Source organism: Lycorma delicatula, chromosome 2, assembly GCF_047948215.1.
Source record: "Lycorma delicatula isolate Av1 chromosome 2, ASM4794821v1, whole genome shotgun sequence".
Taxonomy (NCBI): Eukaryota; Metazoa; Arthropoda; class Insecta; order Hemiptera; family Fulgoridae; genus Lycorma; species Lycorma delicatula.
Genome location: NC_134456.1, coordinates 106,446,863 through 106,463,058, shown reverse-complemented (window position 1 = coordinate 106,463,058; position 16,196 = coordinate 106,446,863). Strand labels below are relative to the sequence as shown.

At 30.4% G+C, this 16,196-nt stretch overlaps 2 protein-coding genes across 2 annotated transcripts in view; one reads left to right on the top strand and one right to left on the bottom strand.

Moving 5' to 3' along the window:
- Positions 1–16,196, top strand: part of LOC142320229 (uncharacterized) — a 214,176-nt gene that overhangs the window by 64,567 nt on the left and 133,413 nt on the right. The gene's annotated exons all lie outside the window — the stretch shown is intronic.
- Positions 1–16,196, bottom strand: part of LOC142319070 (epidermal retinol dehydrogenase 2-like) — a 119,246-nt gene that overhangs the window by 17,914 nt on the left and 85,136 nt on the right. The window contains exons 3-5 of the mRNA XM_075355932.1: positions 7,373–7,588; positions 2,022–2,141; positions 1,475–1,604 (exon numbers count right to left, since the gene is read on the bottom strand). Coding sequence (XP_075212047.1) covers positions 1,475–1,604; positions 2,022–2,141; positions 7,373–7,588 — 466 coding nt within the window. The remainder of the gene's footprint in view (positions 1–1,474; positions 1,605–2,021; positions 2,142–7,372; positions 7,589–16,196) is intronic.

The following is a 16,196-nucleotide window of genomic DNA, read 5'->3' as shown; positions in this document are numbered from 1 at the left end:
AAATAGAGACATTGTTTGTCAGAAAATGAGGCAACTGAGGCACAACAATAATTAGTCAGAATATTTTCTTAGAAAATGATGTTCATTGTTCATCCACTCCCTATGGTAGTGAATATGTCATGTGACCTGAATTTATCTACAATTTAGGATTGACTTGTAGTATGCTGCAATGTATTTTGCTCAGGGAAGAAGAATAGAATAATAATTGGACATATAATAATAACAATAATTTCTTGAATAAATATGGCATTGGATGCTTGTTTTATTTAAAAATGGATACACTAATTTTGTAAGTAATTTTTGTCTCATATTATATTTCTGTAATTATTCATTCGTGCCACCTTACATGCACAACAAAGGAAAAATACATAGAAAAGGGAAAACATAGAAAAGGAAAATCATTATCTAGAATGACTTTAGATAATGACTTTCCTTGAAATCTTGTATTTTGCTGTGTTTTCAGATTCTCAAGCCTTTTTTAATGTTCTGTGATTCTCAAGATCTATATTATGATTTACACTGTTAATTATTTGTTTATATATTCCATTTTTTATTTTAGTCTGCAATTTTTACCTTTGATAACCAAATTTTTACCCTTTATTGCCAAATTAACTAAAAATTTTAATATGTGGCCAGCTAACTTAATTTGTCTCTATGAGATTCTGCCATAAATCTTTTTTTCACTCCTATCCATTTTAAGACTTCAGTTCAACTTATATCAAACCATTAATTTTCAACCTACACTCGAGGTAATATATTTCAAAAACGCTTATTCTTTTTCTTTTTGCCCATTTCTTCTTATTGTTAATGACTATAAAGTACAAATTTTCCACACAATGTGTGTGCGCGCGCGCGTGTGTGTGTATGTATGTATGTGTGAATGTTTGGCATAGATCCCAGGAACACTTTGATGTAGTAGGATTAGTACATTATATTTTAGTAGAATAGTTTTTTTTAATAGATTGGTTGTGCAGTTGAAAGGATACTGAGGTGGTTATATACAACTAAGGAAATTTAATATTATGAAAATCTTAATTATAAATGAATTTTGAATTAAAATATAAAATAGTTTTATATTTTATATTTTATAAAAAATATAATTTTAAATACTACCCTTTCAATTTAAAAGGGTAGAGTACCTCTACCCTTTTAAATTGAACTTTTAGAAATTTCCAAAATATTGACCAATTTTCTTTTTCTAAATGAAATATAATTAGAGTCAGAATGGTTTTCAATATGTATTTAAAAACTCAAATATAAAATTTTAAAAGAGATTTTTTTTTGTTACAGTTCATAATACTTTCAATTTGTGAAAAAAAAAATATTAACAGCAAATCTACATTAAATTGGATAAAAAAATAATAGGGTAATAACATTAAACGTAATACTTAACTTTATTACTAGGAAGGGATTAAATATTTGACCTCTGTACAATGCAAGGAAATAAATAAAAAAAGGATTAAAGTTAACTCACCAGTTACACCACATTTAGTAGCAGTATAAGGAGCAATATTAGCAGCTACTGTAAATGATGCTACACTGGATACAGCAACAATATGACCTCGTTTTCTTTTTTTCATTTCTGGTAAAAATTGCCTTATTGTCTTAAAAAAAAACACCAAACAAACAATGTTATCTTTTTGTTTAAATTACTCCTAATTGTTTAATAGAAAAAAAATTAGTTTAAAAAATAAAAATAAAGTTAAATTTACTAATATAAAAAAATATATTTATAGATTTTACAAATAAATTTTATTTACATTTATAGTATTCAAACTATTTAAACAATTACAATGATTTTTTATTATGATTTACAAATTATAACTGAAAAAGTTCTGAAGCTGAAACACTGATATCAGTTTCATATCTATTATTATAAAAATTGCAGGAAAAAAAATAACTTTATAAACAAATGAATTATAGTAAATATATAGATACGTAATATTGATAATTATTTGCAGTGACAGTAAGGAAATTGTAATTAGTTTTTAATTAATTTAAGTGAGATAAGTATTGCTTACCCAAAAATGTGACATAAGATTAACATCTACCATCTTTTGAATTCCTTCTGATGTTACATCTAAAATATTTTGCGCTGCCACAATACCAGCATTATTAACAAGAATATCTAATGGTCCATTCTGGAAAAAAGAATTAATATAATTATTAAAGTTGTATTATATATATATTTTTCTTTTTTTCAAAATTTTATTTAAAATCGGTTACATCTTTGTAAGAATCTTAAGTAAATTATATCATACGTATTCACATTAAAAAGGAATCAACATTGAAATTCCTTAAAAATTGCATATCAGCACTACATAGAACTTCTGAGGGGAGAACATAGAACATAAACAAGGTAATTTTGACGAACGGCACTGTCAGTAGTATAGTAGAAAACAATTTAAAAGAGGTGGAATGGATACCTGAACAGAGGGGTACGAGGTTAGTGATGCTGATTAAGAATGCTGGTCCTACGAGAGCACAGAAATCGTTTAGACCACTTTGTTTATTAAATTGCTTCGCGAAGTTATTTGAAAGACTGGTTCTCCGGAGATGAAAAGATGGTGTAGAGATGGTAGGGGCACTTCATGAGGAACAATTTGGTTTTCTGCCCGGGCACTCGGCGATTGATGCGATGGGACGCGTGGAGCTATGCAGGGAGCGTGGAGGACTAGAGAGGTAGGAGCGGTTATGATGTTAGACATACACAATGTGTTTAATGAACTGCCATGGGAAGTTATATTTCGCGAAATAAAAGCCAGACGAAACCCGCCGTACCTGCGAAGGTTGGCTGGAAGGTTAGGCGTGTGGCTGGACAAACACCGGTCCTTTACTATACATGTTGAGGAGATGAGAAAGGGTGAAAACGTGGTGTAGGGGCTCAGAAAAATCATAAGGAATAAGGCGGTTCTCAGAAGGTAAAAAGAACATTGTTGGCGAGTGTGAACTCTGTAGTAGCGTAATATGGAGTTCCTGTATGGCTGGGGCGTTGTCTATGGCCAGGAATGTCAGGCGTTTGGTTATGCAACAACGTAGGCTAAATATACGTATCATCATGGGGTATCCTACGATCAGCGTCGAGGCGGGATAGGTTATGGCTGGGGTACCGCCGATAGACTTACAAGGGCAAATGAAAGCTTCAATAATGACTGGACGGGACAGAAAGGAAGCAACTGACGGTCTCTACATGGCTTGGCATGACAGATGGCTGGATTTGGACAAAGGAAGGTGGACCTATGGGCTCATAAGCGATGTCAGGAACTGGGTGGAGCGAAACCATAGTAACGCAGGCTACAAATTCACCCAGTTCCTGTCTGGACATGGATGTTTCCGGAACTATCTGTACAGGATGGGCCGAATTCCATACAAGTCACTGTCATGATTGCGGCGGGCTGGATACAGCAGAGCATGTGGTGTTCTTTTGCCCTACATGGCGCGACTTAAGAGTAGCGCTCGAGGATCAGGGTATGGAGAGGGTTAACAATATAATTGAGGTGATGCTCAGCAATAGCGACAAATGGGAATGTGTCTCGACTACGATCGCAACAATAATAGGAGAGAAGGCCAATGAGGAGAGCCGACGACAGGCTGAGGAGATGCGGATCGATAGAGACGGAGTTCAATGATGGTTGAGGAGGGCCAGATTCTGGTGGTGGTCGGCGGGGGTTCCCGGAGTCGTCACTCGTCGATCGCTCCCAGGGGATGCTTGACGGTCATTTAGATTCGGATAGTAGAGGGCCTGGGTGATCATGCACGAGCTATATACATACGATATGGTATAGATCCGGCCCCTGCATGATAAGAGGGGGATGTTTTTTTAGCGGGTGGAAGCCCCCCACTGCCGTCAGTGCGGGCTTGACGGCGGCTGTTAGAGCTTTTCCACCCCCTATGGAAAAAAAATTATAATGATAATAATAATATCTGTATTATTTATGAAAAGACTGTTTTTTTTTTTTTATTGTTTTAAGTTTTAATTTCAGTTGTTATTAGTGATATAAAAGGAAAATGACATGAATTATGTAATTCCATATAACGCAGAAACGTTCTGTAAAGTCGATACATCATTTATAGTCGACAATAATGATCTAATAAAAACAGAAAAAGAAAATTAATATAAAAAGGAAAGGTAAAGATAGAGCGAGATTATATTATACTTAATTAAAAACTCAATTTATATCATATTTAACAACGTATTATATACTATTATGATTGTTTATATATACAATTACATTATCACATCCAGAAAATTATAATATATATATATACATATATATAATTTGTTAATATTATTTTTAAATTATTTTTTAACTTATAAAATCCAGAAATATTATACCGTGGATGAAAAATTTATTTGTATTATTATGACGGTGAGTGTAGATAAGAAGTCTGTACATAAATTTCTTCCTTTTTTTCTCTTGTTCTCTAAAAGTATGGGTAATCTGTGTCAGAATATTTTTTCAACTTTAATTTAAAATACAAACAGAGCGTGAGAACGTGCGGGGTTAATTTTATTTTATTCTAAAATGTATATATGTATATATATATATCTTATCAGCATCATGCTTTTGTTACGGTATCACGTACTAAGGTATGTAATACTTTTATTTAAAAATAAATATCTATTTTGTAAGTAAATATATAAATGACGTCTAATTTTATAAAAAAAATCTCACCTCATGACTTCCTTGTACCCTTATTAAATTATATATACACATTTTTAAAAGTACATAAAATTTTATATCACTAATAACTTCAGATTTTTTCATATTTTTTTTTAATTGTTATTATTGAATTATTATTTATTGTAAATATTTTTTTTTATAATCACAGGTTAGTAATTATTAATAAATCAATATATTTAAATTAAAAAAAATGTTAAAAAAAAGAAGATATTAAGGCGAATTCGAACCAATGTGCCTTCCCCTTGTAAGATCAAAATATTTCATTAATTAAAATTTATTTGGCTACAACTCTGGAACAAATGAAAATAAGTACCACTTATATCATTGAAAATCTCTCAATGGGGGTTTATTACTGCAGTTAAGAAAAAGTCTAAAATCCATTTTTTTTCGATTTTGGGCTTTTTGGACATTTTTGTTCAATCGATTGCAATCAAAAGGGGAGGTGCACAATTAGATGTTACAACTGTCTTAAATACAACATTTCAATATCCTACGGCTAATCGTTTTTGAGTTGTGCGAGATACGTACGAACGTACAGACGTAACGCCGACACTAGTCAAAATTGATTCATGGATGGTCAAAATCGATGTTTCCGTTGAAATCTGAAAGCCGAAATTTTTCGCGATCATTCTATTTCCTTTAATTTGTACAAGGAAGTAATAAACAAGAAAATTGTTTTAAATAAATATTTTTTATTATTTTTATAAATTATTTTATTGCTTTTCTGATTTACTTATTGATTTTAAATTTTTGTAATATAAAATTTAAAACTGTCATTGTTTGGTTAAAATTAAAAACTTTTTATATATTTTGCAACAGTTCATTTTCTCTCACTGCGTAATTAAAATTTCTTTCCCACTGAATTATCAAGATGTCAATTTTTATGTCGGCTGATAAAATCACGGTATTTTAAATTTATAATTAATTATATATTATACATTTCTCACAGTTAAAACTACTAAGCAGGAAACAGTTTTCACAGCTATAAAAAACAGGAATTGTTTTAATCGTTGATAGAAATAATATACGTATGTATCCAAGGTTATATTAACAGTGTGAAAAATGTAATAATTAAGCAGAAAATAATAGACTAAATATTAAATTATTTTAATTATTGAGTAGAAAGAAATTAAAAATTACGTTTATCGTCGCTAGTCTTCCTTAATAAAGAATTTTAATTCACTACTCAAGTAGTCTATAATTGTACAACCCTAATATTTTTTAATATTACGGAGGTTTTTTTCTTTTTGTGAGTTCGTCAGTAAAGTTAGATGAAGTTTAAATTTATTGTTGCAGAAATGAGAAAAAATGTTGTAATATTTGACTTAAAAAATAAAAAAAATAAAAGAGTGATTTAACCTTCGGAAGAACCCTAATGTGAATCAGATCAAGAGGCCTAAGGCCTCCTGGAGGGATGGCGATTCATACGTCCCAATATCTTTTAGATAAACTAGCAACATATAACTAACTGATTAACTATTTTGCATCGATTAAATGAAACATTATGTTGTAGTAAAAATTAATTTCTTCCAGAAGTTATAAAGCCAACCAAAAATGAGTTCCAAGAGGATTGCATTGTATGAAACTATTTAATTTGAATTATAATCCCAACAGCTGAAACTTCTACTAAGGTAATAAATATAAGGTAATAGATCTATTTAATAATGTGAAGAAAGACAAGGATTATAATAAATATATTTTAGTTTAAAATTAGGATAGAATATGAATTAATTAAAAAATGGGTTAACCGGTTTTGTAACCAATAAAAAGATAAAGAATATATTCGAAAACAGAACATTACTGACACTGTATAACATTAAATCTGTTGAAACTAACCTCCAAAATGAAATAATTGTTATACAGACCAATCTAGTTTTTTGTAGCTATTTAGGACTACCGCCTATTTTTATTTTTTTAAATTTTTTTTAAAGTATTCTATGCAGCTACTACCGGTTCTATGAAGGCCTAACTTTCTTTTAAGGACATCCATTATCGTTTAGTTTAAATTAAATATTTCTACGCTAATCTAAAATAGCCTTTAATAAATAAATATTCTGATTGCTATAAAAAAATATAATATACAGATCATTCAGTATAAAATAAATTATAAATATTAAAACAGATTATAAGATAAAATATAGATGTGTTTAAACTCTACATAAATTATTTAAATACAGACATATGAATTAATGTCACAGAAAATATATTAAATATAAAAAAATTACTAAAAAATAATTTACAATTCAGATACCGTAAATAGAAATTATTTTGAGCACATATTTATTTATATACAAGTTGAACGGGACATAGATAAATCATGTTTTTTAGTTTTGTTTTTAATTAATATTATTTAAAAATTCATTACCAGAATAATATTGTTCCCGTAAAAGAAAATATTATTCAAATGGTTCGGCAATTTATTAAAAATGGAAAATTTACAATTTAATACAAAATAATTAATTTTAGAGCAAATCGCTTCAAATGTAAAGGGAACAAGAAGTTTAACTTTCTTTCATAAGTTAAGTATTAAATATAATCAGCCGGTCTGTAACGCCTTCTTGTGTAACCCAAATGCATGTGTAGGTGCGGTAGACAACTTACCAACACAACACACAGATTATATGGATAATTGGCTAAGTTTAATTATTAAAAAAATAAAATAGTAATAATAAAAAAAAATTGCTTACATCTTTGTTCATTTGTTCGGCCAGTTTAGCAATTTGTTCTTGACTAGTTATATCGGTTGTGTAAGCTTTGGCCACATCTGCGTTTGCTTGTTCGTTAACCATTTTAACAGTTTCCATGCATCCTTCACTATCTACATCTACACAGGATATTCTACAACCTTCTTTAGCAAATCTTAATGCAAATTCTCTTCCAAGGCCTCGTCCAGCTCCAGTAATCTGTAAAAAAGAAAAAAAAAATTTATAAATAAAGACAAAATTACTAAAATATTAAAAGTAGGGGTTCCCATATAAAACGCAACCCATCAATCACTCATCCATGAAATTTCAAAAGTCAAGCTTACTCCCCTACTCGTTACTGAAATGGACTCGTCCAACATCTGAACATCGCGGCGACCCAGTAGAACACTACCGATAGTAACAACAATGCAATCATAACGTTCAGTGTATTGCTAGAGACAAGATGGTGTTTTCGCTGGATGAACGTGTTTTCATTGTTGAGTCGTACTTCAGTACAAAACCAGTGGTTGCAGTGCAAGATTTGTTTCGCCATAAGTACCCAGATAAACCAGCTTCTAACAAAACATCAGTATTAAGGTTAGTTGCAAAATTTAGAGAGACCGGTGCTGTTAATAACAAGAAACACAAAAGATCTGCGTCAGTGTTGAATACAGATACAGTCACTGAAATCAAAGACCGATTACTCGCCTCGCCAAATAAATCGATCAGACGTTTGTCTGCTGAAATTAATTTGTCTAAATCAACTATTCATCGGGCGACCAAACAAATTACAATTACGACCTCATCGCGTTCAAACGGTTCATCAACTTCTTGAGCCCGACAAAGAAAAAGGGCTACAATATTGTCAATGGTTCCGTCGATTTCTGCGTGAGGGAATTAATGTTATGGATTCGTTATTTTTCACAGATGAATCACGGTTTCATTTGGATGGCTACATAAACAGCCAAAACGGTAGAATTTGGAGTGCTGAAAATCCCCACGTTTATCACGAAAAACAATTACACCGGAAGAAGTTGAGCGTGTGGTGCGCGATATCGCGGAAGAAGATAATCGGTCCTATTTTTTTCGATTACACCATTAATGAAGAACGATATCAGGATATTTTATTTCAGTTCATTGCACTCTTGGAAGAGGAAGACAGACACTGCTGGCTACAACATGACGGTGCGACATCGCACTACGCAGGTTCAACTTCTGATTTCGTTGAGTCCTTTGGTAATCGTGTTATCGGTCGAGGCTTGTGGCCGCCAAGATCTCCAGATTTGACTGCGGCGGATTTTTTTCAATGGGGTTACCTCAAAGAAAAAGCCTACAGCAACAAACCACGAACACTTGAACAATCGAAAGTCAATATTGAACAAGCTGTATTAAATATCCAGCCACAAACTTTGAAAAAAGTTCCAAGAAACGCTGTAAAAAGAATTGAAGCTTGTATTCAAGAAGATGGCGGCCACTTCCAACATTTACTCTAAATGTAAGGTAATGGATGGTAATAATAAAAATTACATTTACATTTACTCATGCCTTTTTATTATTTTAATACCTACCAATATAAGGTTGGGTTGCGTTTTATATGGGACACTTTAAAAATATTGAATCCATTTTATGTAATGGTATAATAAAAAAAAAAAAATTATTAAATGTAGATTACGTTAGATGTTAAGAGTACCGTAATACTTAAATTCAAAGAAATGGCTATGCTAAATGTTATTATATATATTAGAAATAATATTTATACGCATATATTATAAAATAAAATGGACTAAAGAAACCTACAAAACCCGTTTAAAAAAAAAAAAATATACGTAAAATGTAACGACCCAAAATCTCGGTCGATTTCATTAATAGGCAAAATCGGACCATGGGGTTGGAAATTGGGGGGGGGGGGGGAGAGTTGGAAAAAACAAAATATAGCTATAACTCTCTTATTAAGTAAAATTTAGAATTCGTTTAAAGTTCCTACTATTCTTTGGATAAGGGGCTAAAACTTATTTGAGTAAAGTTTTTTGATATCAGCAACCATTGGCCCAGGGGGGTAAAAATGGGGTTCTGAAGGCAACAAAAACTACACCTACCTTAATAGGCACAGTATCGAATCGGTTTAAGGTTGTCGTTCGTCCTCTAAACATTACCTAAAACCTTCGTCTAAAACAATTTTTGATACGGCAAGGGATGACCAAAATATTGCTCGAATTGTAAGATGGGGCTTGCCGTATGCTAAACATGTGAAACTTTTTTCACGTGCAACCATTGTCGTATTGAGTAAATACGACAAAACCCTTTTGTGAAGGTTTTCTTAACTTTAAGATTAACTTTTAACATTTTTTTATCCCTACTTTTTTTTTCTCTACTCCCCCGGGCCGGTCCGACTTGTTGGTATTGCGCCGCCCAGGGGAGTGTCTATAGACTCTAATAAGCCTCCCCGCCTACCGGCTATATACCGGCATGGCAGGTCGGCTTACCGGTTCAGATCTTTTGAGACTATTGTGTTGCCCTTTTTCTGACACCACACCATACCTTGATCGTTGAGGTGTGGTGCCGGGTCTTTTGCATCCCCTACAACTATCCAGCCCTTTGGAGTCCCTAACGGTTCATCGACACCGGCACACCTCGGCATGCCGACTCTCCCCGTTGAGGCTGTCCACCCTTCCCTAACGCTAAAAACCCAGAAGACGCTCATCCTCGTTATTTTGTGTTAATACCTTGCTAATAAAATCGGAGATATCCTTCCATTTATTTTCATTTTCCAATATTTCTTTTACTATGTCGAGGGGACTCTTCCCTTGAATATTTGCTATTGCTCCATGGGTGGCCCATTTATTACACGCAAAGAAGGTGTGTTCGACGTTATCGAGTCCCTCACAGTACATACACGTCGAATCTACGCGTCTTCCTACTTTGTGCAGGTAATGGTTAAAATAAATATGTCCTGTGAGGAACAGAGCGACAAAAAGTCCACCTCACCATGTTTTCTCTCAATCCAGGTCGTGACTTCATTTCTAATCTCTTGCTTGTCCTTTCCGTTCGCTTTTTCTACATGTTTTCTCGCCGTTAGATCTATAGGAATTACCTCGGCCACCACATCGTACGAGACCGTACGATACGCTGGGACCACCCCCAGAAGTACCTTTCTGTGTGTCATCGTCAACTTATTCTTGTTTCTTTTTATATTTATTGCAGGCCACCAAACTGGTGCCGCATGCATCAAGGAAGATGCCACAGAGGTGGCTAGCAGCTTGCGCTTGAATGCTCTGGGCGCTCTCAGTATACATATGATTAGATTGAGGTCCTAGACCATGCCTTCTGCTCTTTTACATACACTGTCTATATGCTCTGTAAACTTGCAATTTTTCTGTACGATAACGCCCAGATACTTCAAAAATGACACTTCTTCTATAACGCTTCTATTTATTCTGATGTTTAACGGGTCTAAATGTCTTTTGCCTGTAAATGTTATGCATTTGCATTTGTCTACCGACAGTTCCAGTATCCTGGAGACCAACCATTGGCCTATTATAATCATGGTCTCGTCCGCCTTATTTTGTACTTCCAACATAGATCTACCTTCTATAAGAACCGCGAGGTCGTCCGCGTATGCCACTAGTTCGACTCCAGCTGGATACTCCTTCTGTAGTAGGCTATCGAAGGCCACTATCCATAACAACGGCCCTAACACCGATCCCTGCGGCACACCTCCTCGCATATAGACCTCTATGTTGTCTTCTTGCGTCTCCACTGTACATCTTCTTTCTGAAAGGTATCCCTCTATTTGATTTCGTAAATAACTGCTGATCCTACTTAGCAACGGTGAAATCTACCCCCACCCTCCGGCGTGACGAAAGGGATTTTGTTTTTAGAATAGAAAAGTGGACATATGATGAATGATTTTAATGTAAAGTTTTTACTTAGCCACAGAGTTATTCTTTCGGTTTCACTTAAAATATCCATTATTATTTGATAAAATTGAATGAATGAACGAAAATAATAACAATAATATTTGCATAAGAGAACAAAAATTTGAACCACTATAATTTAATTTTCCAATACGTAATTAATTTAGAGACCTTCTAATACTATACTTGTATTTGAAGTATAAAGTTAAAATGAGAATAAAAACTTGCGTTTTTTAAAGCAACAGCTGATTTACTATTCAAAATTTCCAATACATTTATAAATTTAAAAATGTTTTTAAATTTTTTTTGTTTTAATTTATTATATTAAGTAATTTGGGACCGAAAACATTTAACTAATTTTTAATATTAAATATTTTAATAATTAAATTAATTATTAGTTAATCTACCAATTTGTAGGAACGTTGGTCAGTAGCGTCTGCCTGAAAAAGAACCCGGTCAATTGCGTCCCTCATACGAAATTTTTCCAGTTAACTCCATACCTCGTAGGAAATTGTACCTTACAAAAAGTTGATTAAAATAATATGTGTTGATAGTAGTTTATCTTCCTCTAATTATTTGCAATTTTAATATCCCAATGAGTAGTAAAAACATATTTCATATTTAGTAGTGATTATCAGCAGTAGTTATCCTTCAAAAGAAGCTACAGTATACGTTTTACCAAGCCACTTGTAATAGTTTTGTAAATTCTCAATGTTAGATTTTTTTTATCTATACTTTGACCCTCTTTGTCTAGCCACTTAAAATAGTCTTGTAAATGTTTTGTGCAACTTTTACTTTTTTTTTTTTGTTGCTTTTGACTAGCTAATTATAATAATTTTGTCAAACTTCTTTGTTACTTTATTTTATTGGTAAACATTTCAGGCTTATAGCCTCTACCTACTGTATTTGAGAACAGGTTTTTCTGTTGAATTTATTAATTTGTTCTCGAAAATACATTCCCTTTTCTTCTACCCGTTCATATTTCATTACATTTTCTTTGTTTCTTAATTTGATGTGTATGTATAAGCCTGGAAATCTTTCAAAACATCAACCCAATTTTACAACTCTTACTAATAAAAACTAAATGAGGAATAAATCCCGAAAAAGGAATAAATACAAGAAGCAGGTATGGTGGGGGTGTGAAACGTTCTTATTGTTATCAGTAACGGGGACATACTGAATGGCGGACGGAATTGACCGAACCTGATTTGTAGTAGTGTTGTAAATAATTAGTTATTATGATCATTATTATTAAAAAAATCTATTGTTGTACAGGCTGCTATTTTTTAGGCCATTAATTCCAACATTAACTGTTTAAATTTTATTATTTGTTATATTTCTGAAGGTAATACGAAATAAAAAAAAAACTACTACAGAAACGTTTTACCTCGTTTTATTATTACCACGATTTTTTCCGTTTTTGAAACCTTGATAGCAAAATATGCACGCACACATACATACCCGCGCGAATATATGCTATTTCTTCAATGACGTCAGGTGATGATAATTTTTAAAAACAGATTTCCATCATATTTTTACGTTTTGTTTTTTGTAAACAATTATTGAGCCTTTTTCTGTTTGTTTTTTCTTTCTTAAATTGGGTTGCTTATAATTATATTACAACGTATTTAATTAATGAAAGGAATATTAAATTAATACATAAATAATATGATGTTAGAATTTATAAAAAATTATTTATCCTCTTACTATAAATATATTATAATTTTCAATCTACGAGGCTATTTAAAAAAGTGTATACTTTGAAATTGGTTTTGTCTATATTTATGATAGGTTTTTTTTATTCTTTTTGTCTAATGAATCTATCTATATTAATCAAAACATATTCTATACTCTGAAAATCTGTTGGAAAAACTAGATAAAATCCTGGAAGAGAAATGAAGTTGCAAAATGTAACGAAGTTTTGGATATGAAACCTAATTGTCGACCATTGTATATTAATTAGTATAAAATGGTTTCACATTTTTTTTTTATATATTAAAATTCTTGTTTCCATATTAAAAAAAAACCGAATATTTCAAATTAATTTTTCTGAAGTTGTTAACCAAAAAAAGGAGGGAGAAAGTTGGCGAAATTAACTTCTTAAATTAAACACATAAAATATCTTGAAACGTAATTTAGATTTCTGATAAAAAAAAAAAATGTAGAAAGTGTAAAACATAAGAAAAGGATTTGATTAGAAAAACATGAAGGATGGATGAAAAGAAGAATAAAAAAAATAATTGCTTATTATGGAGGGAAAAAATTTTAAAACATTTAAAAAAATCTGTCGTTGATAAACGGAATAAATTGAATAAGAAACGAGTGAAAATGATCAATGAATTAAGAAGTGGAAAATAAAAAAAAATAAAAATGTGAAATTAAATCTGCATGAGAAAAATGTATCAATAATGCCATAAAAAAAACTGTTACCTTTTATGTTATTTTTTTCATTTTGATCTAAAAACTAAGAAAAAATACTTTTATAAATAACTATTTTTAAAAAGGAATGAAATTTAATCGTTTTCTAGTAACATTGTGTTTATCATTCTTTTAGATTAATTTTAATTTTAAAGAAAAACTTTAAATTTACAACTTCACAAATAAAATAGTAGACAGGAGAGAATTTATAATACTTTTAAAAAATATTATGAAGCTCTGTAACGTAATTCTTATAAATGATAATATACATACGCTATACATATATTAAAAATATATAGTGAGTATATTAAATACATATTTAAAATATACATACATTGCAATGTATTACAAATAATAAATTTTATGAAACGAATGGCGGAGCTAAAAATTAAAATAGAACATAAAAAATAAAAAGATATTTATAATATAGTAAATACAAACTGTAAAAAAAAATATTTTAACATAGTAGATATTAAAAATTATGTATTTTCTTTGAAAAAGTTCTGAATAAGTAATAGTTACAATTAAAAGGCATAAAAATACAATTTTGCAAGCCTACCGTACTAAAATTTGAGGAAATGAAAATTAAAATATAAAATTATTTTATTCATTACGCTCCTCTAATCACTAAAAATAATCATTTATTTGTTATATTTATTTATGTTTATTCTTTATTATGAATCGGTTTAATAGTTTTAATAATCAGTAAAAGCGTTTATTTTAATTTAAATAAAAATCCTGGGAAAATTTTTTTTGATTGATTATATATATAATATAATTTCTTGTAGAAATACTGAATAAATAATAGTTACAATTTATATGGCATAAAAATACAATTTTCTAAGCCTGCTGCACTAAAATATGAGAAAATTAAAAAGAATGTAAAATTTAAATGCCTAAATTAGTTTCATAATGTGATGTATTAACTGATATGGAATACGGCATAAAATTATATACCTCCCCAGTCATTAAAAATAATTATTTTTTATTATTATTAATATTTTGTTATTTTTAATCTTTATTACTTATCTGTTTAATAGGCTGAATAATCAGTAAAAACTCATTATTTTATTTTAAATAATAATCCTGTAAAATTTAGTTTTTTTTATTGTTTGAATATTTCTCTTTAATTTTGGGTAAATATTTCTTCGTTTAAGTATTAATCAGAATATATGTAAAAATAATTAAAAATTTCAAGCTGTTTTTTTTTTATCTGATCCATTTTAAGTTTAGAGAATCCCGGATTTTGTATTTTTTTTTGCATATGAAGTTATAAATAATGATAAAAATAGTGAAAGAAAACTAAAACAAAACTTTTGATCCAGGCAAAAATAAACTATCGCATCTATTTTGCAAATAGATGGTAAATCAGATTACTTCTATATTTTATAGCTTTTCCTAATTTTTTAAATATTTTTCCTACCTTAATTTTCAGTAATCTAATGTGTACGACTGCATCGATGTCCTACACTTTTCAGTTAGTACAAATCAATATGGAAAAAATATATTTCATACGTTTAGAAATGTAGTTGCCTAATAGAATACGTTAAGGTAATCACATAATGATATGTCGCAAAAAATATCGATGTTTTTATACACCCAGTACAGTATCAGCAGATGAACAGTAGTTGGATACATTATTATTGTTCCAGAAAATATTATGTTACCTATTCTACAAATTTTAAATAAGAAAATATTTTTTCTTCTAATATATTTTGGGAAGAAACATAAACTAAAAGAATGAGGTAATCTGAAAATAAGATAGGATTAATTTTTTAGATTAAATTCTGTAATTTTCTAGCGACAGAATTTACATCTATTGACTTAGAAAATTATATTGAAACACGACAAAAAGACATCTAAATTAAAACTTGTTCGTTTTGAAAGGTTTTTTTTGTTTTTTAATTTATTTTTATATTTATTATTAAAAAATCCATTATTAAGTATTTACGTATAAATTAAATTTTTCTGTGATTACATTATTTTTATTGATTATAACTAGGAGTAATTAATATTCATATGAGCTATAACAAAACATACAATCGTCTATAAAAATAATTTACTTAGATGATAAAGTGTATGTTAATTGGACTATTTTATCTTACTACAATAAAAATTAAAATCAGTTAACATACTATATTACATACGTATTTATTATTTACTCATTATATATGGTGACGTAACCTAACCTTATATGGTTTATGTTAAGGTGATATAATGTGTCGTGACGTAAGCAAGACCATAGTCTTGCTTACGTCACGACACATTAGACGTTAGACGCATTAGACACATTAACGTTAGACGTTAGACACATTAGACACATTAGACGCATACGTCACAAGACGTATGCGTCTTAGAAGTGAGCGAAATCTATTTATGAAAAAGCATTAAACTGGATATAATAATTAATTTTTTTTCAACTATTAATTTCACAGGAATTGTAAAGGTTATGTGTGGTAATATTTTACGGGTCTTATTTCGAAAGCGTAGACATT